Raw genomic sequence first — 25,822 nt, 5'->3', positions numbered from 1 at the left:
GCACCCACAAGGAAAAAATAAAAATAAATGTGATACAGTGTAGTAGGAGAGGAAATTACCAAACATATCTGAGCATTACAGCAAATAAATCAAAAGAAGAAGAAAGTCTGCAGTGTGGGAGATGATCTGTTGCAAAGTTAAAGCTGTGGGAACACAAAACAAGAGCAACAGATTCAGAGATTCTGAAAACAAGCAAGATCTGAGCAGCAGTAAAAAAAATGGGGAGGCATGTACATTATACATTAATTTGTTAGCGTAAAGTTCTCCCTGTATTTTGGCCAATCTAGTAGAGACACCCAATAGTTGTGTTAAATGGATAGGGTGTCTGCTGTAATGATTTTGTATTTATTATAACATATACACATTCTCACTTCAAAAAGCAAGACTGAGCGATGAATAAAGATTAGAAACCTAAATTGCAAAAGATGAGTTGTTTAATCAGGGTGCCCCTGAGAAGTTCACACACTGAAAATGTGACGCTCAGACAGCAGTATTGTCTCCATCAAAGTGTGCAAATGAGATCTTTATTTGTTGTCAGCACAATAGAGACTCAAATAATAAGATTTCAGAGAAAGTTTACTTTCTTGAGACATTCCAACCCAATGATGTTCTGCTGAAAGCATCCTTAGCATTGTTGTTGTACATCTAGAGAAAATGAATTAAAACGTGTGTGAAGTGCATCATTGCTTTAACCATTTGGCATGTAGCAGTAGAAAAAATTCCTCACTCATTGGCTGTAATTAAACCAGTGACCCTTTCGATGCAGAATAGCTACTTAAAAAAAACAAAAAACAGAACTAAGTAAGCCATGTTTCTGGATTCCTCAACAATTGCCTCACCACACAAAGTGCTAATATACTAATTTCAACTGGCAATTTGGGAAAGAAGCTAACGACTTAAATGCTTATTTCCAACGGCAATTAGCAGAGCAAGCTAATGGCTGATTCTCCAAATATGTTAGTCTGTGGGATAATTTGTTATGTGTTTATCACTTACTGCAGTGGTGTCAACAGCGATTTCACACTTGCACGCAGCTAGTGACATGGAGAGTGTGATCCCACGTCTACGTTCGCACACAGGCCGACACACCCACTGTCGCTTCCTGCGCACGTACGCAAACATGCACACTCCCTGATACTCTCCCCTCATGCAGACATACCTCATCAGTATGCAAAGGCTTGTGCTCATGCCTGTGAGAGAAGTATATTGCTGCGAACAAAACGCCTGTAATTCTAGCGTGACACTGCACACACAGTAACACACCCAAAGTTTTAGATTTTGTTGTTTCAGAATCAGTTGCCCTTGAAACCAAGTTTAGCATCTTAAATAGAGTCCTTGCATTACTCCACATATCTATCTATCTGTCTGTCCCTCCATCCCTCCGTCCATTCAATCTTAGTTTCTTCCCTGAGGAAGCTTTCCACACAACTGCAGGAAATAGCTCAGAGTTCAGCTGTTATTTGCAGCGATTTGACAGCCCATCACAAAACTCATGGTAATGGTGGAGCAGGCTATTCAAAGTCTGTCATTTACCAATCTCTTGCTTGTCCAGGAATTTGTTTTTTAGGAGCCTTAAACATTAATTTTGTCAGGTTGGAGATGGAGTCGAAGGCTTGTTGCCAAGTGCCCTGAATCATATTACTGTAGGCGGGTTGGTTTAGCAGACAGTTAGTGCTGCCCTGACACCACAGTGGAACACACACACACACACACACACACACACACACACACACACACACACACACACACACACACACACACACACACACACAATTAGACATGTACAAGACTATTCCTCCAATTTACATCGTGTACATGTACTGTATATGAAAACTGTAAAATCCACTGCATATCACTGCAGTCAAATTTACCATTCTCTGTGCATCCACGTTCATTGCAGTGGTGTTTTAGTTGATAAAGCAATGAGCCAAGGGTACACAACAAATCTCTTTTGGTGATAGGTCCACAAAAAAAAGCCCTCCTCCCACACCCGTCCATCCTACCTCCCTCCCTATCATGCAGTTCAACCTAATGTGAAGTATTGACTTCAAAACTCCACTAAATAACACTTTTTTCTTCTTTGTGGTAGTATTGTGAGGCTTATGATGAAAACCAACGCAGCACATAAAGTACAACAGTGAACACGCAACAATGCAACTGCAGGACAAGTACCGAAATGTTAACGGCCTCCTTGAATGTTGAAACCTTTTTATACACTGTGCTTGTCCTCTATTTTGTTTCTCCAAACAAATAGAATGTCAAAGAAAGTTAATTGTTTTCTCAGCTATTGTTACATTTCTAACATATATACTCAAACATAGAGCATGTATATGTTAATCGGGATTATGGCCTCTAGTGTTTAAAAAATCTGATATTAGACAGATACTTCAATGATTCAAATTTAAATTGCCACTCTTACTTTAAGAATAAATACAACTTACTATACCTCTATAACTAAATAGGCTATTCCAAATAATCCAAACATATACTGGCATATCTGCCAATCCATCCATCTTCCTACACCAACAACAGTCCATCACAAACACAGAGAAAGAGTCACACACCCGGCCGCACACTGAGATCTGCCACCTCTCTCAGCCTCACTGTACCTCCAGCCTGCATGACCACCATGGGGTCCCGAGCTGTCAGCCGCTCGGCCCCCCCGCTCTGGAAGTCACTTCCACCAAATATAAGATAAGAAGCATCCAATGATTGGACACTTTAAAATCTCATCTAGAATTCTACTTTTTTTAAACAAGCATCTTCATCTTAATCTATGTCGGTCTTCGACTGTTTTTAGTCCTAATATGTTTTTTACTTGTTTTTAATTGCATTGTACACCTTGGGTGTTTTTAACAGTGCTGAAAATAAAATGTATTATTATTATGATTAATCAAATTCACACCAACAGGCAGCACAATGCCATGTATATGAATAGTCTAGAATAACCCCAATCTGTAATACCAATACTTACACTGCAAGATGAAGAGATAATCGGCAAATAACAAGTATGACAAAGTAAAATGGTAATATTTTGAGATACCGTTTAATTTCTTTGTGTGTTTTTTTTTGTTCATTACTTTGAGTCGAAAAATGCTAAAACAATAAAGTGAATTAAATTATAGGATGAATGATTTTTTCAGGCAGCCTAGGTGTAGTCATGGTGTAATTATTGTCTGGCTTTCAGTGGGGATCATTAAGTCTTGATAGTCATTAAATTGATTCTGTGAGTGTGTTTTTTCTCTTTTCTTAGATTTTGTATTATATGTCTATTATGTGTCTAAAACAACTAGAGTAAATTCTTTCCCATCTATGGCACATATAGTGAACTCACTGATATGTTTGATGTAATAGAGTGAAACACCTAAGTACTTTATGATTGGAACAAGTCCAGCTTTGTCCCAGAGATATAAACCCAATTCCTCCAGCATCATCAATCAACATTTACTCCTTCTGTACAATGCTGAAATTGGTCTGTTCTTTTGCTTGGCTCAGCTCTTGTATTGTTCTCTGTTTTTAGTGTGTATAAATATCAGAACACATCACATGTTTGGGTGTGAGCTTGGCGGAGAAAATCTGCTCTGCTCAAAGAATTAACATTTGCTTGAGTGATGGAAAAGGAACTGTGTGCATAAGACAAAGATGTGTGGGTAACGGTGTGTGTTTGTGTGAGTCTGTATTCGAGTGCGTGTGCATGTGTGATGTTATGCTTGCCGAGTGCTAATCAATGCTGCTGGCAGAGAGGATGCTGGGATCGTGGCTCCATCCCGAATCGGAAATGGAGCTGTGACCTTGAGCACAAACACACACCTTTTCTGTTTCTCTCACACACACCATGGCAAATAAACACACGTGTCAGATTATTTTAAGTATGTGTCTGTAGATAAAGGGAAATAAAAGGTTGTGCATACAGACAACCGGGCAGACAGGCACACTGGTTTTATTCTGGGTCTTTGAATCAAAGGCCACATGATAATGTTGTCATGGCATTGTGATTCAAATGGTCCTTGTGGTTTTCTCGATAATGGGTACGATTCTGGTTGGTAAAACACCTTTGCATTCACAACTTTTTTGGGTTTCATATTATGGATTTTCCAACTTCTTGTAAGCAGCTGTGGCTTAAGTAAAGTGGGATATGTCCATGATTGGTAGTGTGATCAACGTCACGTGGGCACAATGGGTGAATGTTGCTAACAATTCAACATACTATGACACTGTTAAAAGTGCAGAACATATGCTAAATAGGTAATAGGTAAGTCCCGTCAGCAATACTATTGAGACATAAGACGTCTGGTATGTGCAGATGGGTTTTCTCGTCATTTCTTCGTACACACATGGGCACAACTGGTAAATTCAGCCAGTCATAGAAAGTCAGATATCCTCTCAGAGGTTAAACTTAGGCAACGACCTGAGTTTCGTTTTCAAGATGGCCGCACAGAATGTGACATGTTGGCATAAACAGTGTTGTAATGTCTTTTTCACAGCAGGTACAACAGGTTTTTCTATCGTTTGAATGACTAGTACACACAGCTCTGATGTATTGTTGCCTGTGTGTATGAAGTTATGCTCTTATATTCACAGATTTGGTATAGTAATATTTGTATTCCTCCGCACAAGCAACTAGTGCAACACCAGCTTTACTCACATACTGTTGACTTGCAATGTTGTGATTTATGGAACGCTACAACCCAGTTATTTGAAGATGTGATTCTCAGTAAGAATTCTAAATACCGAAGACCGAAGAGAAGGAAAAATGGAATAACTATATTTTCTATAGGTTACTTTACGGTGTAGTCATTCACAGTCTGGCCTTACAATGCCAATATTCCTGGTTTGAATCCGAGTTGAGCCTTTCTGTATTGAGTTAGCATTTTACCCCTGTGCATTTCCTCAGTTAGTTACACTGTTAAAATAATTGCCGAAGAAATTTTGTTCAGTGGTGCCATTCGTCCGAGCCAAAGTCTCTCAATACTGCACTAAAGAAACTTCGGCACGTCCATGTGCTGCACGCACACATTTAGCTCGCTAATGACCGTGTCAGTCATATTTTAATCATGTTTATCGTGTACTGTCACTAACGTGTGAGCCCCAAAGCACGTTAGCATGTAGCACATATTATGTCCAGGGTTACGTGATGCACCTGAATGCACCACTCAATGCTGTCAGCTCCTGCAGTTAAAACCTGCAGTAAAAAACTGGACCAACATCGCGGCCCAGACATTAACATTTTCTTTTAGACCATAAGTAAACAGCTGTTATCTAAAATTGCCACAGTAGTGCTCTTCTCCTGGTCACCAGTTAACAGGTGACCAAGGAGGGACAAAATGTGATCAGGACCCGGAACCCCAAAAGGATCTGCTGCTAACATTTCATGAAGGTTCATGGGTCTGATACAATCTGTCATTTTGGAGGTTAGGCTTTATATGACTCGCAGCATTCATGGAAAGCATCCATATAGGTTTGGATTATCATTGCACCTTGAGAAACACAGGATTTAAGTACTGTCATCCTTACATAATAGAGTTTTGATTTTCAGTCTGAACATTTGGAGTTAAGACAATAGAACAGTAGATCGACACCTCTGAAATGTGTTGTAGCTGAATTTAGGGAAGTCTGAGTGCAATTCTTGTGCTTTCTGTTTTTGAGCCTTCAGAAACAGGATTTGTATAGTACGGAAATAACAAGAAAACCATCATGGATCTGTATCTCCAGTCAGATTTTTTTAGATTTATTCTCTTAGGCAATGTTAAGCGTGGCTATAATTTTCCCAGCAATGTTACGTTGTGGCTGTTTTCATCTCAGTAGTGTAAGATAACACCTGAAAAACAGCTCTTTGTTTTTGATTTTTCTTTTTTTTTTTTTACTGCTTCTTCCCAAAATGAACTGCATCAAATCACATCAACCACCTATTTCAGAGTCAGGGAGGACTCCAGAGAATCCATTACCAGCCATATTCAGAGGCCAAACGACTCTCGGAGAGAGCTTGTAAACAAGTTCATGATGCAGACTATTTTCCACTGAATCTGTTTGCAACGTTGGGGCTTATGGGTTACTGCCATGACCTTCACACTGTTTCTCTAGGGGCATCAATTTTTAAATCCAATTTCTAGTGGCCGAAAGTATAATTTAGGCTATTGTCTAGGCATGCCTACGCAAATTTACCCTCTTAAAAACCCCCACCTTTGATAAGGTTTGAAACAAATTACAGCGATCATGTGGGATGCCACCGTCTTACTCCTGGGACCCAACACCGAGGAAAGAGGATTGTAATAGAAAGATGAGAGGACAGTGGTAGAGGTGTTGTGATGTTTTTGGAAGGTAGTGTCAGGTCATGCAGAAGAGGACGAGCGAGGCAAAGAGACAGCAGACGAGAGCGGGGTGGGGAGAGAGGAGGAGTCGAAAAGGGCAATTGGGGTGACAAGAGGAACCTGGAGAGAAGGGGCAGCGATGAAAGGTACTAAGGTGAAGAAGGAAGGAGACAAAACCAGAGGTGCAGAATTGGGACAAAGACTGGGGAAGATGAGAGATGACAGGCGAAGAGAAGTGGAAAGAAGAGTAACAGGAATGAAGGGTAAGACACAGGAAGAGAATGCCATCAGGGGGACTCAGGGGGGAGGAAGGAGGTTGTAGACTAAGAGAGAGGGCGACTCTGGGATGAGTTGAGAAATGCAGAGAAGGGCAGACAGCACAGAGACAGCAACTTTATCTGACAGTTGCTACCTGTGCATGAAGCTGGATGTGATCATGGGGAAATTGCAATTAAACCAAAGGCATGTAAACAACTTAATCCAACCTTTTTTTCCCTTTAATCTTAGGTCATAGAGAGAGTGTTCACCATAGGATTAAAATGTGTGGAGAGCTGTGAAATTAGCTGCATTATGGAGAGATTGTTCAGAGAAGTAAACACCATATGCTGACTAAGTCTGCCCATCTTGAGTTTTTCCAATCCATGCAGAATTTATATAGGAGTATATTTCAACAGCTACAACAACAATGTCTCATATCTGAGCAGGATTCCTACTGGATATGCTGAAATGATAGACTTTGGATTTGCATTTTGTGAGGGCATATTCTGAATTCACTGGTTGACTTTAGGAGAGAAGGGACATGATAATTAATTCAGTCAACACACTATGCAGAATGGCATTAAGATGGGTCTATTAAGATAAATCTTCTTCTGCTATACATGTAAACAGCTTAATCAAATTACTCTTAGACTCAAAGTAAGGTCGATAATTAGATTAGTGTATGATAATTAGATTAGAGTGTTTATGCAAACAAAGTCAGGTTATACACATTAACACAGGATTAAAGAAAACTCAAAATAGGTCATTTGCTCCTCACAGCCTTGAGGCATCTTCAACGTTTGCTCTGTATTATTCTGAACACCATGACAGAGCTAAATCTTGATTATTCATTTAAGCTTTGTGTTTGTTTAAACGTCACCCCAACTGTTGCTTTCGGCTTGGTGGGATTTCAAAACCCTTTTTTTCTGGGTTAAACGAATGCTTAACACTTTTCTAATTGTTTCTTTATTCCAAACTATTGGTGAAGGTTTTTATTGCTGAAATGAGGCAGATACATGTTATATTTAATTTTCTTTATATACCAGTCTTTAGTGAATTGACCAAAAGCTGCTTTTAAATTCCTCCTTTTTGTATTATTAATATAATAAAGAACTACTCTACTGTCTCCATCTGAAATCCAGAGACATTTTCAGGCTTAATTACAGGGAACCCATGTCATTACTATAGGGTGGTGTTTTTTTATAGGTCAGCAGTGAAATTTGATATTTACCATTCCCTCAGCAAATAACCTTTCCAGGTGTAGCAAAGCCAGACCCAAGGGATCAGGCCAGGGGTTGAGGTCCACTGGAGCACGATGTGTAGCTGTGCCAGGCCACAGCATATTAATTCTCCCATCATAAATACATTGTCCCTGTCAGTCCCTAGACTGAAGCCAGCCCAGTCCACTTGTATGAGCATGCATTTATGCTGTGCTTGTTTTTGCCTCTGTGTTTGTGTGTGTATGCATGTGGGTGTGTGTGTGAGCACATGTGCAAGGAAAGTAAAGTGTACTGAAAAGTCAGCGACTGAGACGCCGTAGCTACTGTACATAAATTATGACTGATTGTAACACGCACACACACACACGCACACACACACACACACACACACACACACACACACACACACACACACACACACACACACACACACACACACACACACACACACACACACACACACACACATTTCAGTATCATCAGTGATTACAAGAACCAAACACCTAACATGGAGTTAGATGCTGACCATGACGTTAACTGAGACAAAGGGTGACTGACTTTGTTGGTGGCGTGGATTTTCTTCCAGTCTCTAGTTCGGTGGTCCGGACCGATCAGAAAACCCTGAATGCTAAGTTTCGACCGCTGATGTGTAGACACCTTTCATAGCAGCCTTTCCCATCGGTGCCTGATTGTGTGTATGAATGTGTCAGCCAACAGTTGGATGTTACAGGTCACATAAAGTGAGTTGAGAATGTACTGTGGACATTAAGTTTATTTTTTAATTCCTAAACTAACTTGACCAATAAAACAAAACCTCGACATACTCTAATGGCCCAAAACTCCACTTTGTCATAGAGAAATCGAGAGTTTGAAAAGATGTAAGGAATCACCCAAGTTTCCAATGACTTTGGGGAAAAGACAGCACTCAAAGAATGGAGAGAACAGGCCAAGTGACACTATGTAAACCCTTGGGAGTAAAATATAAAGGACATTGAAAGAATGTGAGAAGAGAGAGATGGAGGAGTACAACAATGTGTTTGAGACTTTATTGTCTGTTTCCCTGGTTTCTGTCAAAGATCTCCACTGGAAGACAGACAACTAGACATGAATATGGTAACAATTAGGTCGTCTATCAAGCTTGATAGAATCTATATCCACTGCTAGATTAGCAACATGGTTGCTCTGCCATGACAAGCAACAATTATAGAGGAAACGGTCTAAACGACACAGGATATTCTCTCCTGAGATACATGTACTTCTCAGCTGTTCAGTTAATAGTTTGTTAGCCACTAAAGTGCTGTTAACTTTCTAATGTAGTTAGCACTTTATTTCATGCTGTCACTACCCCTACTATTTTTGTTTGAGAAAAAGAAAAAAAGAAAAATCATCCCCTGCAGTATTGCAATATCAGGTTTGTCACGAGGGGATTACCAAAATACTCTGTCTGCCTAGTTGGATTCGTCTCCTCGTAAATATTTTCAAGTTGAACATTTCGATTCAGCTGTTGATTGGTTGTCAGCCAGGTGAGCTGAGCTTCACTCCTGTCCCATTACTAAAATGGCTGAGAATAGATACGACACATCTCTCTTTTCTTTTTGTTTTATTTATCAGGCAGACACAGGCAGACATTAAGATACAAACACATATACGTCATTAGTCTGCTATCACAAGAAAACATTTATCTGGTGGCATTTATTTTCTAAAATTGGTTTATGAGTTGGAAAAAAAAATCAATATTTCCCTTGCTTACAAAATCGCAATATATTGTGATATATTAAATTATGACGTTTAATGTACAACAGATTGTTTTCTTCTCCATCAGTGCTGGCACATTTGCATAGTTTGCATTTGCAGTACTAAAATATTAGATTAGTATACTTTATATTGAGCGCAGCCACATTATCAAAACATTCAATTTGTCAGTTTACAATCAAGACATTTAATCTGTTACAACAACAGCCGCCCTTCCTTTCATATAATTTCAGTACCAATTCACTAAAGTTTAGTAAAGCGTTGGGATTGGTTGATATCGCCTTGTTTTCCAACAGCATTGTATTTCTTTCCCAAGATATTTGAAGAGGTTAACATCTGCGCTTTCTCTTTTAGACTCAAGATATACCCCTCCAAACTAAGAAAGCCTGATGCTGACCAAAGGATTTTATTTCTAAATGTGTATTCATTGTATGCTGATGCATCTGAAAATCCCCTCTTTGGGACCAAGCAAACTGTGAAAACAATCTCCAGTTTTGTGCAAAACAAGTCAATTTGTCATTGTGACATTCCTCACAGTTTTAATCCTGCTTGCTAAATGTATGAATTATTAATGCCAGAGTGCTCTTTTCACAATATGGCTCAACCACTCTTTTCTTTCCCAGGCCTCCACTGTCCAAAATGCTAGTTTAAAAACACCTTGGTGCTCCATGAAGAGGCAAGCGATGGGGGAAGAAATTTAGATGAGATAAAGGGAAGGGGAGGGAGAGACAGAGCAGGGTCCTGTTGTGAACACTGATTACTCTCTGCCCACTTCAGATTGATGTAGAGCGACACAGCAGGCGTGCTCATGCAAGCACGAACACAGACGTGCCCGTAAACAACACACACACATGGATAAACACACAACATATATAAACAACAATGTGCACAGACAGAGAGACAGACATCAAGAAGTTGTCTGTCTCTGTAAACTGACGGATGGCGGCTCCACCAAGACTACATTTCAGTCCAACACCCCTGCACAGAGAATGTGCTCATTTCCTGTGTGTGTATTCTGTCTCTCTCTCTCTCTCTCTCTCTCTCTCTCTCTCTCTCTCTCTCTCTCTCTCTCTCTCTCATTCCTGTGAGTTTGCTGTGTTGGTGTATGTGTATGGCAGTTCCCACCTGTCTTAATTAGAGGAGGCTATTAAGACAGATTGCCTGATTAAGTAGCATGCCCCTTCTATTTAATGAATAGCTACACACACACACACACACACGCACACACACACACACACACACACACACACACACACACACACACACACACACACACACACACACACACACACACACACACACACACACACACACACACACACACACACACACACACACACACACACACACACACGCGCGCGCGCGCACACACACACACACGTTTGTATTGGTTAGTGTTGCCCACTGCCTGATGACAGATACAAGACTTTAACAAGTCTCACTGGTTAGATATCAAGAAGTGTCTGGTATCGTGTGTGACTACATAGCATCAAGCTATCAACACCTAATGTCGAAAACAAAATTGCACAGAGCCTTCATACGTCAATAGTTATAGCTGCATTTCAGACCAGACAATTTGAAATAAATCTCACCGTCATAAAAGGCCTCAGTTTACTTGAAGTCTATTCTAATGTTGGAGCTGGGGGTCCAAGCAACCAGATAATATGGAAAACATGTGAGACACCTTCACAGAACAGTGAACATCAGGCAACTGAAATAAACATCCTTGGATATGGCTGAGCACACTCTTATTGCCAAGCAATTTTGAAGTTTTATATGTTGGAGTTCTTATCATCATCTCTAGATTGGCTGGCAGTAATCAGCGCAGTGTATAATAGACATCAGTATTGTCTTCTACATTACTGTTTATGATACTAAAATACATAGCTTTTCTGTCCTTTCTATTCTAGAAAGATATGTAAATTGCTGCAAATAACTTGTGATTTTATTATGTATGATGATTTTAAGAGTTTTGATCTGCAATCAGCTTTCTGTGCATTGTGTTCATATTCATCTGAAATACACCAGTAATTAACAAGGTGAACCATGATGTACATCTTTGTCAATGTCTGTGTCGTCCTCTCACTCCATACATCCACTTCTCTTCTGTCATTCCTCCATCAATCATTTTTGTCTTTTCACCTCCCGCTTCTTCCTTTCCTCCCTTTTCCTGTTTTTCATTACCATAGTGCTATTGTATTAGGTGGTTGTTGTGGTTTTTTTTGTGTGGCGAGGTAGAGAGGCAGGGGCATGGATGGGAGGATGTTGGAGACTGAAATGAAGAGAGGGAGAGATGTTCTTTTGGTCTGGTGTATTTAATCAATTATGTTCTCTCACTCCCCCTGGCTACTCTCAACTTGATATCCTCTCTCTTGCAGATACAAACACACACGCATGGACTTCAGCTCACACTCATGCACACTTTATCTCGGTATTTATTTCTCTCTTACCTACAGGAATTGTGGCCGAACATGAGAAATGAGGGGCTTTCATATTTATTTGTTTTTTTCAATGCCTGGTCAGATAGATCACTAAACTCAAGTTGTTACACAGCTTCACAACTTCACAGCAAAAAAAAAAACCCTTTGCAACTGTTGCTACTGTTTGATGGCTAACAGGCTCCTGTGAAGTTTCAAGCACTAACTATAAAACATTTCCTAAAGTAGTATTGAAATCTATTGTGTTTCATACAAAGGTTTTGTGCCTTGGGGAAACAATCACCAGGGGAAGCTTTCAGGCACAGATTTACTTAATTTCACATCAGAGACATTTCCTTTTAATGAATAAGAGCAAGACACATTTTCACACATATTGCATCTGGAAAAACTGTCATTGAACGGGAGCGCACATATGACTATTCAAAGCCTTGTCAATATTTGTATCCTTCTTGTTGTTTTGATGTAAACAAGCTCTGCTAATGGTCCACATATTACCGAAGCACACTGTTATATAGTACACCTCAACTTTTGGAAAGTAGATGCCCTAAGTGGCAAGTGTGCCTCCATTCACTATAATCCATGCCGCTGTCACTGACAAATCACAAAGTAGGACAGTCTTTCAGACCACAGTATTTAAAAAAAAGCCATTGGAGCCCATCTGAAGATGATCTATAATACCTCAGGGCTGCTCTGAAGTGCTTTTATACCAGATATCTTGGGAGAACACTTAACAGTAGCAGGCAGAAGCCATCAGCATAGATGAATGGTTTAATAATGCATTGCAAATTGTCCACACGGGGAAGATCAGTGAGCTTCTCAGTGTTTCTATTGTTTTATTTAATTTTTTTAAACTGTCACGTTTTCTGCTATAAGCACTATTTTCACTTTTTAATTATCCATATAAGCAAAACATCCACGGTTGTCTTTTTCTTTAAATTATCATTCATGCATGAGACCTTTGAGAGAGGAGCAGGTACCTCTAAAGCACTTGTTGATACAAAGTGCTATTATATGGATATAGAGTTGTGTCCTTTTTTAGCTGCTTCGTTGTTTCTTTAACTTTCCAGATCACTACAGGAGAGAGTTATTTCTCATCCTGGAGCTTAGAGTTGTTAAGTGCTTCTAAGTATCTAGGTACATTTTTTTTCTAATACTGTAACTCACATGAGCGTCTCATATAGACTCATGTATTAATACCCGTTTTCATTTTTAAACAGATTAGATATGCACAAGATGTGTTGGTGGAAATGTAATGGCAGGGCATTAAAAAAAAGACGTGAAAAATGTGTAGAAAAAGAGTACATGCTAAAAAAAATGTATTGATGCATTTGAAGGAATGAAAGAAGTAAAATCGTTAAGAAAAGAAGACGCAAAGTGAAACATTGACTCACACAGTGTTTTAGCTAACTGGTAAAATTATCACCCAAGGAAATGCTTTCTTTACTTGTCACTGTTGGTTCCATTATAACTCAGAGTCATTTTGTAGTATTGTTAAGCTCCAACTACGCCTTTTCCAAAGAGACACATAAACGTCTCCTCAGATATCCTCAAAGAAGGGTGTTGTGGGTATCCCAAAGCCGCACAGGGTTGCAGAAAGGCTGTTGTGCTCACTTCATTATGACTCGAACTCACACGTCAAGCTGCGGATCAGGAAGCATGCTTGTCTCAAGATGAAAACAAATATTAATGCACTTCAAGTATCAAAGACAAACTATGTGACAGGCCCGTTCCTGTTGTACCCATGCATGCAGGCATGCATGCATACCCAGAGAAGTATAATTGCACCCTTAACTACACGTAGGACAATGTTTCCAAAGTTTGCAGAATTCATCGAGTCTTGAGGAACAAGATCTCCTTTGAGCCAAAGACATGGCGAACGGTACTGTCTGAAAATTTCAAGCACTGAAATTAAAGTGAGTGCTTTCTCAAATTCAAAGTGCACTAAAAAAATATGGAGAGAGAATATAATTTGCATTTGTTGTGACGACCTTTTGCTTTAAGGTTGCTTCAAGTATTCTCGAGAACTTGTCAGCGTCCGTCTGTGGATTTAGGCTTCACTTGCTTCTGTCTCTTCGTGTACTTTTAGACTGAAACAATGATGCTGAGATATGGGCTCTGTGGGGGTCACGCCATCTGTTGCAGCACTCATCATTCTTTTGCTTTCTCTTGTTGGGGAATAGGGATCTTTCCGATGACTTGTCTCCAGAGGAGTTCAGGACCAATGAGCCTCTCTGTGGTGCTTTTCTAGTTTAAAACCTTTGCATTTTTTGAGGGTTAATATATTGTGATCATTGTTGAAGTGCATCGGACGCATCCTGTCAAATTCTCATGTTCAGAGCTTGTTTTCCAAATGGTTTGTGTATTTCAGTGTTTCCCTTGAAAGCAGCTTCTGCCTGCTGTTACAAATATTAAAAATGCATCATAAACTTTAGTTTGCACACTACAGAGACAAAGATATTTAATAATTCACCATGCTGAAATACTCTCATTTACAGGATTATAGAACAGTAATTTTTTTCCTCAGAATTTCTCCTAATTTCCAACCTTATATATATATATATATATATATATATATATATATATATATATATATATATATATATATATATATATATATATATATATATATATATATTGACTAGCTGTAGTTAATAAAGATGAATTAAATGCTGAATGTATTGACATTTGAAATTCAAAATTGAATTGGATTGACTGTGCGGTGCATCTCATAAAATAGTCCCAACATCCATCTACCATAGTGTACTCAATTTAAAACCAATCCCTGCATTCTTTCAGTCTATATTGAAGAATTTATATTTCTTTCTGTCATATATGTGGTGTATTTTCCCCAGCGTAGCTAACATAATGAAACACATTTATTGAGCAGCTTTAATGATTTACTTCAACAAATTAATCATGTACATACATTGCTGTTACACTGTTACTTTTACACAGAGTGTACGAACGAAACCTCTTATGTTGTAGAAGCCCATTAAGGACTTTTGCCTTATATAGGTTGTCCACCCTTATCTGTAGCCGTGATACTGTATTGTTGTGTTGGCACCATTGAGTGTGAATCAGGTGTGTGTGTGTGTGTGTGTGTGTGTGTGTGTGTGTGTGTGTGTGTGTGTGTGTGTGTGTGTGTGTGTGTGTGTGTGTGTGTGTGTGTGTGTGTGTGTGTGTGTGTGTGTGTGTGTGTGTGTGTGCGTGCGTGCGTGCGTGCGTGCGTGCGTGCGTGCGTGTGTGTGTGTGTGTGTGCGCGTGTGTGCATTCACGTTTGACTAATAGCAGACATCAGACAATCCTACTGATCTAGGGCACAAGGTGACCCTCACTCTGCATTCACTTTTACACACACACACACACACACACACACACACACACACACACACACACACACACACACACACACACACACACACACACACACACACACACACCTAAAACACCTGCTCAGCAGTCCTGTGCTCTACTTTTTACCACCATTATTAGAGGGTAGTCTGCACACTGTGTTGCCACTATTCATGTGTGTGTGTTAGATGCATTGGCGTGCCCACGTGTCTTGATGTTAATGGTTTATATAACAAGACAAGTGACCATGTGAGAGCAGTCCACTCCGCTCTTAACACCATTTATATGTGTGTAGCTGTGTCTTCCATTAAACAGTCAAGGTGATAGTACTAAAAATATCTCTATGAAAATGTAATAAGAGAGAGAGAAAAAGTACCTGTTGGTGAAGATGAAAGCATCACATACATCAAAGAGCTGATGTATGGAAGGGGGTTATTGCCAGCAAGAGATTGTAATTCAGCCTCAGATATTTGAAGTCATGCTGGAACAAGGATGTTTTATTCTCCAAGTGTCAACCGCCAAGCACTCACTTCCTCTAACGCTGCTCGCAGTGACCCAACACTCTCCTCTCTGCCAACCACACAAGCCTTGTTCATCTCTTCAGTCAATTGAGGGATCTTATCCTCACCACTTGATGAAAGTGTTGCAAATTGGGTCCGTTCTGCCAGTGCAGCTCACCATCAAAGCCTCAGTGAAGCTTTCTTAAATGCAAAAAAGCTAATTTTGTTAAAAGTGGTACATTGAAGCCTGAAGATTTTTCGCGGCTGTCATATATTTTCTTATCCTAGTATATGATGTAATAGGTAGTTAAATCCCAACAAAACAAATACATGAATTAAATACATTGATGAATGTTGCATTTTGACAAAGCTCAACACCAAATACCAACTATAGCAGCAGAAGGTACCTTGAGGTTTGAGTTTGAGTTCGTTTTATGAGTTAGACCTTTCAACCACCTGGGGAAATCTCCAAGTTAGGACTGAATAAGAAATACCATCCCGTACTTCATTAGGAGCAAGGGAGATACCCTTGTGTATGCCACAAATTTTCCAGTTACTCCAATGGAGCTGCTGAATCACACTGGTTATATTGGCTGGTGAAGGCCAAGCACTGGATGTAATTCACTCTGTGCTATTGCAGCAAGAACAGTTAGTTCTAACTTTTACACACACACACACACACACACACACACACACACACACACACACACACACACACACACACACACACACACACACACACACACACACACACACACACACACACACACACACACACACACACACACACACCTTATATAAATACATTAAATGGGGCTTCCTTAGTAAACTCACCTTCTTATTTGGTTGATACCACCAGCATTTTTAAAGATGACTGCCAAGTGGCACAGCTGACCTTTGTTGTCATGGTTACCCAAAGTAAAGGCTCAAATTATATGCAATTATTACAAAGGCGCTGTTATATTTGCCATAATGACACATTATGGATGTGACATATGAGCAGTACAGTTAAGGTGCCATTTGCCACAGTGATCCTCTATTCAGCTGAATGATTTTTATTGCATGCAAACAAAGTAAATCTAACACCTGAGTCAGAGTGATTGAATATGCATATTTCCCCAGAAGGCTGTACTAAAAAGTATCTTAAAGTTTAAGTGAGGCAGGGATGCCAACTCACGCTGCAATTAACTGCTTCACATGCTTTTATGCAGGGTAGTAATTTTTGGATGAATGCTGAACTTCTTATAGCATTTAACATTAAAAATTGTTAATGCATTTTAGGATCAATAGACAATATAAGGCTTTTGCCGACATGTGCTAATTAGAGGCGTAAATCTTTCTGTATAGCCTGCAGCCATCACACACGTTTCGGTTTGTCTTAAGATTTGCAATATATTCAGCTCTAAACATTTCAAAACACATGATAGTTACACCCTCCCATAGCACAATAATCCCCTGTTCATGTATGACTATATAAAACTGAACAAAATAGATCACGTCTAAATAGGACAGTTTCCTCATTTGATTTCTGTGTAATGTTGGCTCTGACTGCCTGATTGCTCTGTGAATATATTTATATTGGTCATTATGTGCGTTGCACTAGTTTAAAATCCATGCGCATCTTTGTTATTCTTTGTTATATATTTTTTTTTGTTTTTCTTTGTACTTTTTAGTTAAATACATCAAGCAGGCCAGCTAAGGCTTCCAGCTGTTTAGTTTTTTATTACAATATTAAAGCAATTGTGTCTGGTATATTCACCATTTTCACTAACTCACTTGCACAATATAAGGTTAACTTAATTTTCTTGCTTTACCACATACAAACCTTTCACCAAAACAAATATGATTAGCATCTTTCCCTTCGGACAAATATATATCGTTTTTAACCTTCATTGTGGAACATGTGTGCCTGTGCTTTTATCTTTACAAGACCCATTTCAAATTTAGATCCTTCAGGAGTGAGGCAAGACCCAGTCAATTTGTCTAAGATGGGATTAAGGAGGAAAAAAAAATTACTTTAGCGAAAGATTAAGGTATTGTAAATGTTGTGTATTCGTTCTGCTTTGTAAAACATGTATTCTTCCTGTCTGTTTCCCAGGTTGTCTGGCAGTAATGTCCCCTCTCCTATTGTCAGCAACAAAAATTGGCTCCGGCTGCATTTTGTGACCGATAACAACCATCGTTACCGGGGTTTCAGCGCACATTATCAAGGTAAGATGGGTAAAGACCCACACACAAAGGATAAATCAGTTACACATAACAGTTCGAAAAAGTGATACATGTGAAAAATGTTGAGATGCTTCTTAATGACAATAATTACAGAGTACTTTTTTCTGCTTTTTCTTATTCATTTTTTTTCTGTTTATCCCTGACAGCTTTTTTTACCCCATCAACACCCCTCTAGCTTCTTTTAATTACGCTTGTTGACTCCAATCGTCTTTTTTTTCTCCTCTCCTGCATCTCCTCTCGCTGTCTCCATCTCTCTGCAGCTTTCTCTGTGTCTCTCTGTCCCTCCCCTCTGTTCAGCTCGCTCTCTTCTAGTCTTCCTTTTTTCTCTCGGGTACTGCTCATCGCCGTACTGTGAGATTCCTTTGACACGAAAACTAACCGGTGGAAAACATTTGGAAATTCATTTGGCAGCATTCGTGTCCCCCAACAGTGATAATGAGAGCTGAATGCGTGGAACAGCAGCACAGTCAGGCTAGAAGAGACGATATCCTTTATATACACTTTACTTGTTTCTCTTACTCCCCTGCATTGAGATTTGGTCTCAGATCAACATTTACTTTTTGAAAAAAACAAAATAAAAGTCTGTGTAACTTTAAACACTATTGAACCCTGTTAGTGAATCACGTATCCCTTGTGCATAAAGCCTTTTTTACCAACATAAGGCGCACAGGTTTTTGTATTTCCTGCGCCAGAGGCATGTGATGCTCTTGCAACACAGCTGGAGACTTTTGTGTGCTTTAAATACAGCATCAGTAGGTGTTTTTGGGACTGGTATTAAATATTCAAAAAAGAAACAGTGGTATGTTGGAATAAAAAAATTGGAAATTTCTTGTGTTTGCCACTTGCGTTGACGACTCAGCCTTCAGTGACAGATACAAATACAACAAAGGTATTATGGACTGAAAGTTGGGCCAATGTGTAAACTTGGACTAAATACTGGACATATTCCAAATGTATTTAATGTAAGAGATGCTCAGATCATGCAGCCTGTTTGGTTTGTGTTCACATTTGTTTTTCATATTCCAACCAGTATTTGTGTGTATTTAAAGACAAGGGTGATAGGGAGTGTTCATGAGCCATGATTTTAAATAATCTTGCTGCTCTTAATGCCGTGCCATCCGAGGGGCCGCGGAGGGCAAGCATCCAATATTGACCTTCAGCTCTGCTCTTTGTGCACAGGGATTTTGCCAATTTCTTCCAGTCATCTGATCTGTGCTTTTCACCGAGCACGATTATTCTGAATTTCTATCATGATTTTAGCCATTTACAAACTGGTGACCCTCTGCCAATATTAACTCCCTCCATTCATGGCCAGTCATGTGACTCTCCTGTGGCAGTTTCACCCTATTTTTTTTCTCCACCTTGATTATTCAAACCGCATACTTCTACAACCTTGTATTTACACATATTCTCTGGCTAGTCAAGGAAACACTATGTACTAATGACGCCACTTTGTTAAGGGGCAAATTGTCTTCCAAGACAAATGACCAAGTCCAGCTGACCTGATTGAGTTCCTTTGAGTTGGCCCTGTACAAAATCCTCCCTCCATAACAATTGCAAACATTGTGTGCTCCATGCCATTGCCAGATATGTGTGGGCATGATGCACAAGCACAAGCATTGGTCCTGCCTGACACCAAAATTGCACCGTGCCACTTAATTATAAATGACAAACTCCCCACTGTGCCTCACTTCTTCTCTTCAGCACATTCGAGTTTGCATCAAGTCATGATAACACTCAAACTCAGAATTCTGCGCACGTAAAATGTGGTTGTTTCTGTGCAGTTACTACAGAAGTAACTTTGATAGTACTGGCCTCTCCTTTTCATTTTTCTCAAATACGAGTGCATATTTTCCTGACACACTGGTCAATACTACGGTGCCTTTCTATGGCCAGCATGATCTTTTGCACATTACTTCAGGGCATCAAATAGCTTTGAAAATGTATCTGTTGCTTTTTTTTTCTTTTTTTTTTTTTTTTTAAGAAAGACAAGTCATGGCCTCCCTTCATAAAGTTCCTGACATAAAAATTCATGATCTGAGAAAGTGCTTTTTGAAGTTGAAAAGTGCAAGGCCTGAGATTGACAAGAGCAAATCTAATGTCTGAATGCAGTTTTATAACTTGTAATATAAAAGTTTTCAACCCATTTAACGAAATGTACATGAAATGGCATAGATCTGTTCGCATATAAGTGACTGCTGAGGGCATTTAAAAAAATCTGCAGCACCAATTGAAGATATTGGTTCCTGCTGTCTGAACAGATTCCAGCTGTTGGATGGCATTTGACGAATACAGGGGATGCTCACATTAGATATTGACTACATATTGTATAAAAAAAAAAACAATTGTCCACTGCGCTTATGACTCTTGGTAATATGGACAATTGTGGTAATTTGTTACGTAATTCAATTCAGTGGTATTATCATGAGGAGTTTATTGTCTTGCCTTTTCACACCAGTTGATACATTATGAGGCACCATTGCACACTGATAAGATGTTAGACTGTGGAGGAGCTGTGTTGTTTTGAGCAACATAATTCTGTCCAAGAATGTCAGTAAATGTGATTTATGTCTGTAATATCTTGTGTAAGATAAAAGTGAAATATGAGAAACAAGAGGAATGGTGCTGCCTGATTTGAATTTAATCAATGCAAAGTAAACAAGACAATATAGTAGCAAAAAATAAATAAAAGTCTGAAACATGGAGTTTTTCAGCGACATTATAACTAGCCATAAAATGTAATCGGATCCACATGGAAGTCACAAGTCTAATCAAACACAGAAAGAAAATTACACGAATATCAAGACTAATGACTTAAAAAAAAAAAAGGGTAATTGGTATTTGGAAGTAATTTGGAGTCCATTTCAGAACAAGTTCAATTTCCTTTGACAGCAATAACTTCAACCAAGTGCTTCTGGTAACTGCTGATCAGCCATAAAAATTCAGTACTTCATTGTTTCACCGCCGGAAAACCAAGAACCATCACAAAGTCGCAGTTGATTGTTTTATTACTGCGTCAACGCAGAATCGTCCACATCCGCATCATGATGCATCGTAGAGACACTGGGATTTAACGGCCGTAGTTAGGGGTCGAATGAATAAAGAATGAAATAATAAAATCATTTTTGTTGATGTATTATGTTTTTAATACAGGTCCTCTGCCATCCAACAGGTGGTGCTGAAGCACCCTCAGTACCACTACTTCCCTCAGCCTTGTTCACATCAGCAGATGCTTTTTGTGAATAGCACGGTCAAGAGGTTTGAGTGTTTTGAAAGGTCACAGCGGCTTTACAGCTTGGCCCTAACCCGGTTTATTGATTGGACGCTGGGGTTGTTACCTCCAATTAGCTTTCAGTGGAGTCATTAGCCAAGAAGTCCACTGACTTCTTCCATCAGCTCTAACAAGATTGAACAGATATGTTCAAGAACAGCAAAAAGTGATATCATTGTTTATGTGGTATTTATTTGTTTGTCTACACTTGTGACTCAGGCAGATGAGATCACATTCCTTAACCAATAAATGCAGAAAACTCAGAAGTTTCTGAGGATTCACATACGTCGTTGTTTTTTTTTTTTTTGCAAGTAGAGACATGGAGACCAATTAATGATTCACAATGATCACAGACAGTCATTAAGGTTTAAAAATAACCTTTTGCAAAGTTCAAGTTTCAGGTGTAAAAACAACTCATCTTTATTCCCTTGCTGCTATTCACCCTTTTTTTTTTTTTTCTTACTGCTTCCTACTTTGCTTCTTTTTATTTTTTTTTCCTAACTCCCCTCTTTGCTGTTCTTGTCCACCGGCTCGCCACAAACCACTTGATTGATTGATTGACTGACAACCTGACCACCTCCCCCTGAGAGTTGCTTCTAATTGGTTTAATTGATTTTAATTAGTTTAAAAGGTTAATCAACATGTTAATGAGGTGTGTCAGTGTGATAAGTTAGTTGATTAATTACTGAAGTTCCTAACAAGCTTATGATTGATTGGCCACTTTCTGTCAGCTGTCAGTCATCTCTGTTTTTACATATCAGCAAAAGGACAGGAGGGGTGACGGGAAACTTCATCTAAAAATGACACATCGCTCATTAAAATCTCAGAGAGTAACATTGAAAAATGTGTCGGAATACATGAATCAGACTTTCCTCCTTTGAAAAAGAGTTTTATTTCAGCCTGAGTAGACTCCAGTCATTCGCAAATCATTAAGAAAGAACATGGATCGATTCCCTGTATTCAGTTCATAATGTGTCATTGATGTGGATATCCTCTTTTTATCCTTTACGTTTATAATGACATAAATTGATATCCTGACAACATTGTCGCCATACTACGGTGGCAAAATCATTTATTATCTCCTCTTGATTTTTTTAAATCTTTTTGAAACCCTCACAAAGTGTTTATTTACAGAACTGGCATAATTCGGCTTATTTGGCTATTAATAAATTTTGACTACACAATGTTCTGCTGTTTTTATTATTTTTTTATTACTCTTCTCATATTTTGTCTTTAATTAGTATTCTTAGAGTTTCATCATCAACTATATTGAATAGATAGATAGATGGATGGATAGATTGATCTTTCATTTGTTGTTATTTTTTGTTTGTACGTATATTACTTCACTGTAATCCTGCCCTGAAAGCCGCGTGTTGTTCTGGTCCAGTAAATTTGTTGTCCATGAGTATAAACCATAATGGCAAACCCCCAGGGGCTGGGTTAGTTTAGTTTAGTTTCAAATAGTGTATGAAAACAATTCCAAATTTGTCTCTGAGAGACTAAATGAACAAATCTGCTTTGGCAAGGCTAATTTAGTTTATAAGACGCAGCTATGAGCCCTGAGAGGGACACATTTGGCTGTAGGTGCTGCCAGCTAGCTGGACAGACTGTTTTCCTTCTGTGTGTGTGTGTGTGTGTGTGTAAGGTCAGCCATTCAGCTCTTAAAAACCTCTGCCTTCTGCTACTGCTCAAATTATGAACTCCTGAATTAATCATGATCTCGTAATGATTTGTACCCCAGTTTGCAGAGAACATGCAGTTGGGTGAGTTCATCTGCAGAAAAAACTAAAACTACACAAGTAAACAATACAAGAACAGAAAGGGTGAAACTGGTGAAAGAGTGAAAAACCAGGTAGGAGCTTCATAGGAGATTATAGCCCTAAAAGCCATTAAGAGCAATTCTATTATAATTACAGTGACAAACCACAGGACCTGACCAATACATTTCTTTTTAGCAGTGGTTGTTGAGTCAGTAGGTTTGAGCCAGGCCTTACTGTGTGGAGTTTGCATGTTCTCTCTGACTACTTCGATTTCCTCTCACAATCCAACAACATGCATGTGATGCTAATTGGTGACTCTAAAACTGCATGTAGGTATGAATCACAATGTACATACTTTCTGTTATTCAATATAACAAGTTGCAGTGAGCCATCATGGCATTCATTAAATGCTGTTCAGTGTTAATTCTCAGTTTAATTAGAGTTGTCATTAATATAGATTTGAGTTGTTTTGTCATTATGTCACACTATATTTCTCAGTACATCACTGTGTCCTCCACATTTAAATACAGGCGCTGCCATTAAGTGGCCATTAGCATGTTTAATTTATGCTCAGTAATTATTCAGCTATGTCAACATCTCCAAGTAAGAGAAAATGCTTCTCACCACAGGACCAAAATGGATTAAAAGATGCAGTTCCGTTGAATATTGAACGCTCATCAGTGGTTTCAGAATGTGTTTTCAAGCATGCTATAGGCTCTTACTGTTGTAGTTTTGCAGGCCAAGATTAAATCGTAGTTGATGTACTTATCTAACATGGGAGCGACTGTAAGTGCATCCTTTCAGTCAGATTGTGTCACATGGGAACTCTACCCATGTAATAAAGCTGCAATGGTGACTTACGACATTAGGTACTCTGCTGTATGATCTTGGCCTGTAATGGGCTTTTTCAAATCGTTCTTGATTTATATTTAAAATACCCCTTATATGCACACGGTTCAGCCATAGCATCCTTCCCATGAACAGTTGCCGTGCTGTTATAACTAATTGGTGTATTCATTCATACATTGCTCTGCAACATTAGATCTTCTTTGAGATAGACAGCTACAGGAATAACACTAAGTTTGGCTGCAGTGTTGACATTTTGTGACACCGAAACACTGTTTTTCATCATAGTCGGTCAGGCAAGGTTTAGTCAAACAGAAGATAAGGTATCCGTGGAATTCAGCAAGGGCGTATTCGAAAAGCAGACAAGAATCAAACCCATGAAAACAAGCCACTGGTACAAAACACAGGGGGACCGGATCAACTGACGAGTGACAACACACTACCTCTATACACAGGGGTGTGGAGTTAATGAGAAGGTGGTGGATACAATCAAGGTGAGGGGAGCTGCACAGTGACACGACTGCTGGAAGAAAAAGGAAGTAAACACAGAAACACTCCGGCACCGTCAACAGGAACCAGGCCAGATTAAGAACTACAACAACTAGACAAGGGCTTTAAAAACACGCCAAACAAGAGCATGAAGAAAACATTTTTTTTAATGTTCCAACTGGCAAATCAACAACACCCAACTCTTACCTAGGGGCTCAATATCCATCCATCTTTAATAAGGCTCGACATCCAAACAGAGAGAGACAGAAGACCAAACACACTGACATTCCCATGCAATTCCCACTGCTGTAGCACAACCACTTCAACTTGCAGTGCACTGTGCCTGCAGAGATAATCTGCTGGATATTTGGATTATAACAGGTAGTTGTATTTCAGTTGCTTTTTATGACCAGTTTCATTGTATTTTATTTTTTTTCTTGGAAATCACAGTTGAGCCGCACTTACTGAAATATCCTGTCTGAAACAAACAGCCACGTCACGTTCAACTTCACAAGCTGCCCTTTCCATTGTAGCGTTCAATTTGAACTTCGGCATGTCTAAAGGCCCAGATGTATTAAGTGCTACCTAATGATTGACTGATTTGATACCTTAAATTGAATTTGTAGGGTAATTTATCTGTCTAATAAGTGTGTGGCCATAGCTAATGATTGGTTTTGGTTTTACCTAGTTTACTGAATATCTGTTATCATAGTGTCACATAACAGGAAGTTTTGTTATAGCAATACTTATATATCATGTTAACAAATGAACCAGTCGTAACACAGTTTTACAGTGAATTTAGTCTTCAAATAGGTCAGCTTTTATCAATGTCAAGGTCATGGCTTTTTTTTTTTTTTGAATCAGAAACACCCTCAGTGTTCAGTTATTCATAACACAAACCGGTGAAAAACCTGGGGACAGCTCACCAGCCAAGTTGCCATGTATGTTTTTGGGAGTCCCATTTTCATTTAGCTATTCACACATCCTTTAACTATAGTCATGCAGCTAATGGTTCTTCAACCAGAAACACTCCTGTACATATAAGATAAACATATGAAGGTTGGAGCACAGGGGCCTGGAAGGTACTTCTGGAAATTAGGTAAGTAATTCTGAAACTGCTCATATTAGCAGTAGTGTTTTGAAACTGAAATTCTAATCAAGATGAAAAGTAGTTAGGTGCAAAAATAACCTACTGTATTGTGCATTACTACTGAAATAAATAAGTACAATAAATACATGTAAATTAATAAATAGATAATAATATGTTCTTTAACCACTCTCCATCAGCGTGTCCTCCATAATGTGCATTTAGTTGTACTATTGTAGTGTTGCTGTGACACATTAGCTGAGATGTCAGCACTGCGTTAGTCAGTCTGATGACTGGTAAACTCATTAAGCTC

The 25,822-nt window shown here is 39.0% G+C and overlaps 1 protein-coding gene across 1 annotated transcript in view; it reads left to right on the top strand.

Moving 5' to 3' along the window:
• Window positions 1-25,822, top strand: part of LOC308122805 (CUB and sushi domain-containing protein 3-like) — a gene marked incomplete at both ends in the record, with an annotated part of 358,715 nt that overhangs the window by 186,834 nt on the left and 146,059 nt on the right. Inside the window, one exon of the mRNA XM_080484894.1 lies at window positions 17,926-18,038. Coding sequence (XP_080341020.1) covers window positions 17,926-18,038 — 113 coding nt within the window. The remainder of the gene's footprint in view (window positions 1-17,925; window positions 18,039-25,822) is intronic.

This window comes from Lipophrys pholis (genome assembly GCF_963383615.2).
Source record: "Lipophrys pholis genome assembly, chromosome: 17".
NCBI lineage: Eukaryota > Metazoa > Chordata > Actinopteri > Blenniiformes > Blenniidae > Lipophrys > Lipophrys pholis.
The sequence above is the reverse complement of the archived record's forward strand: the minus strand, read 5'-3'. Positions and strand labels throughout refer to the sequence as shown.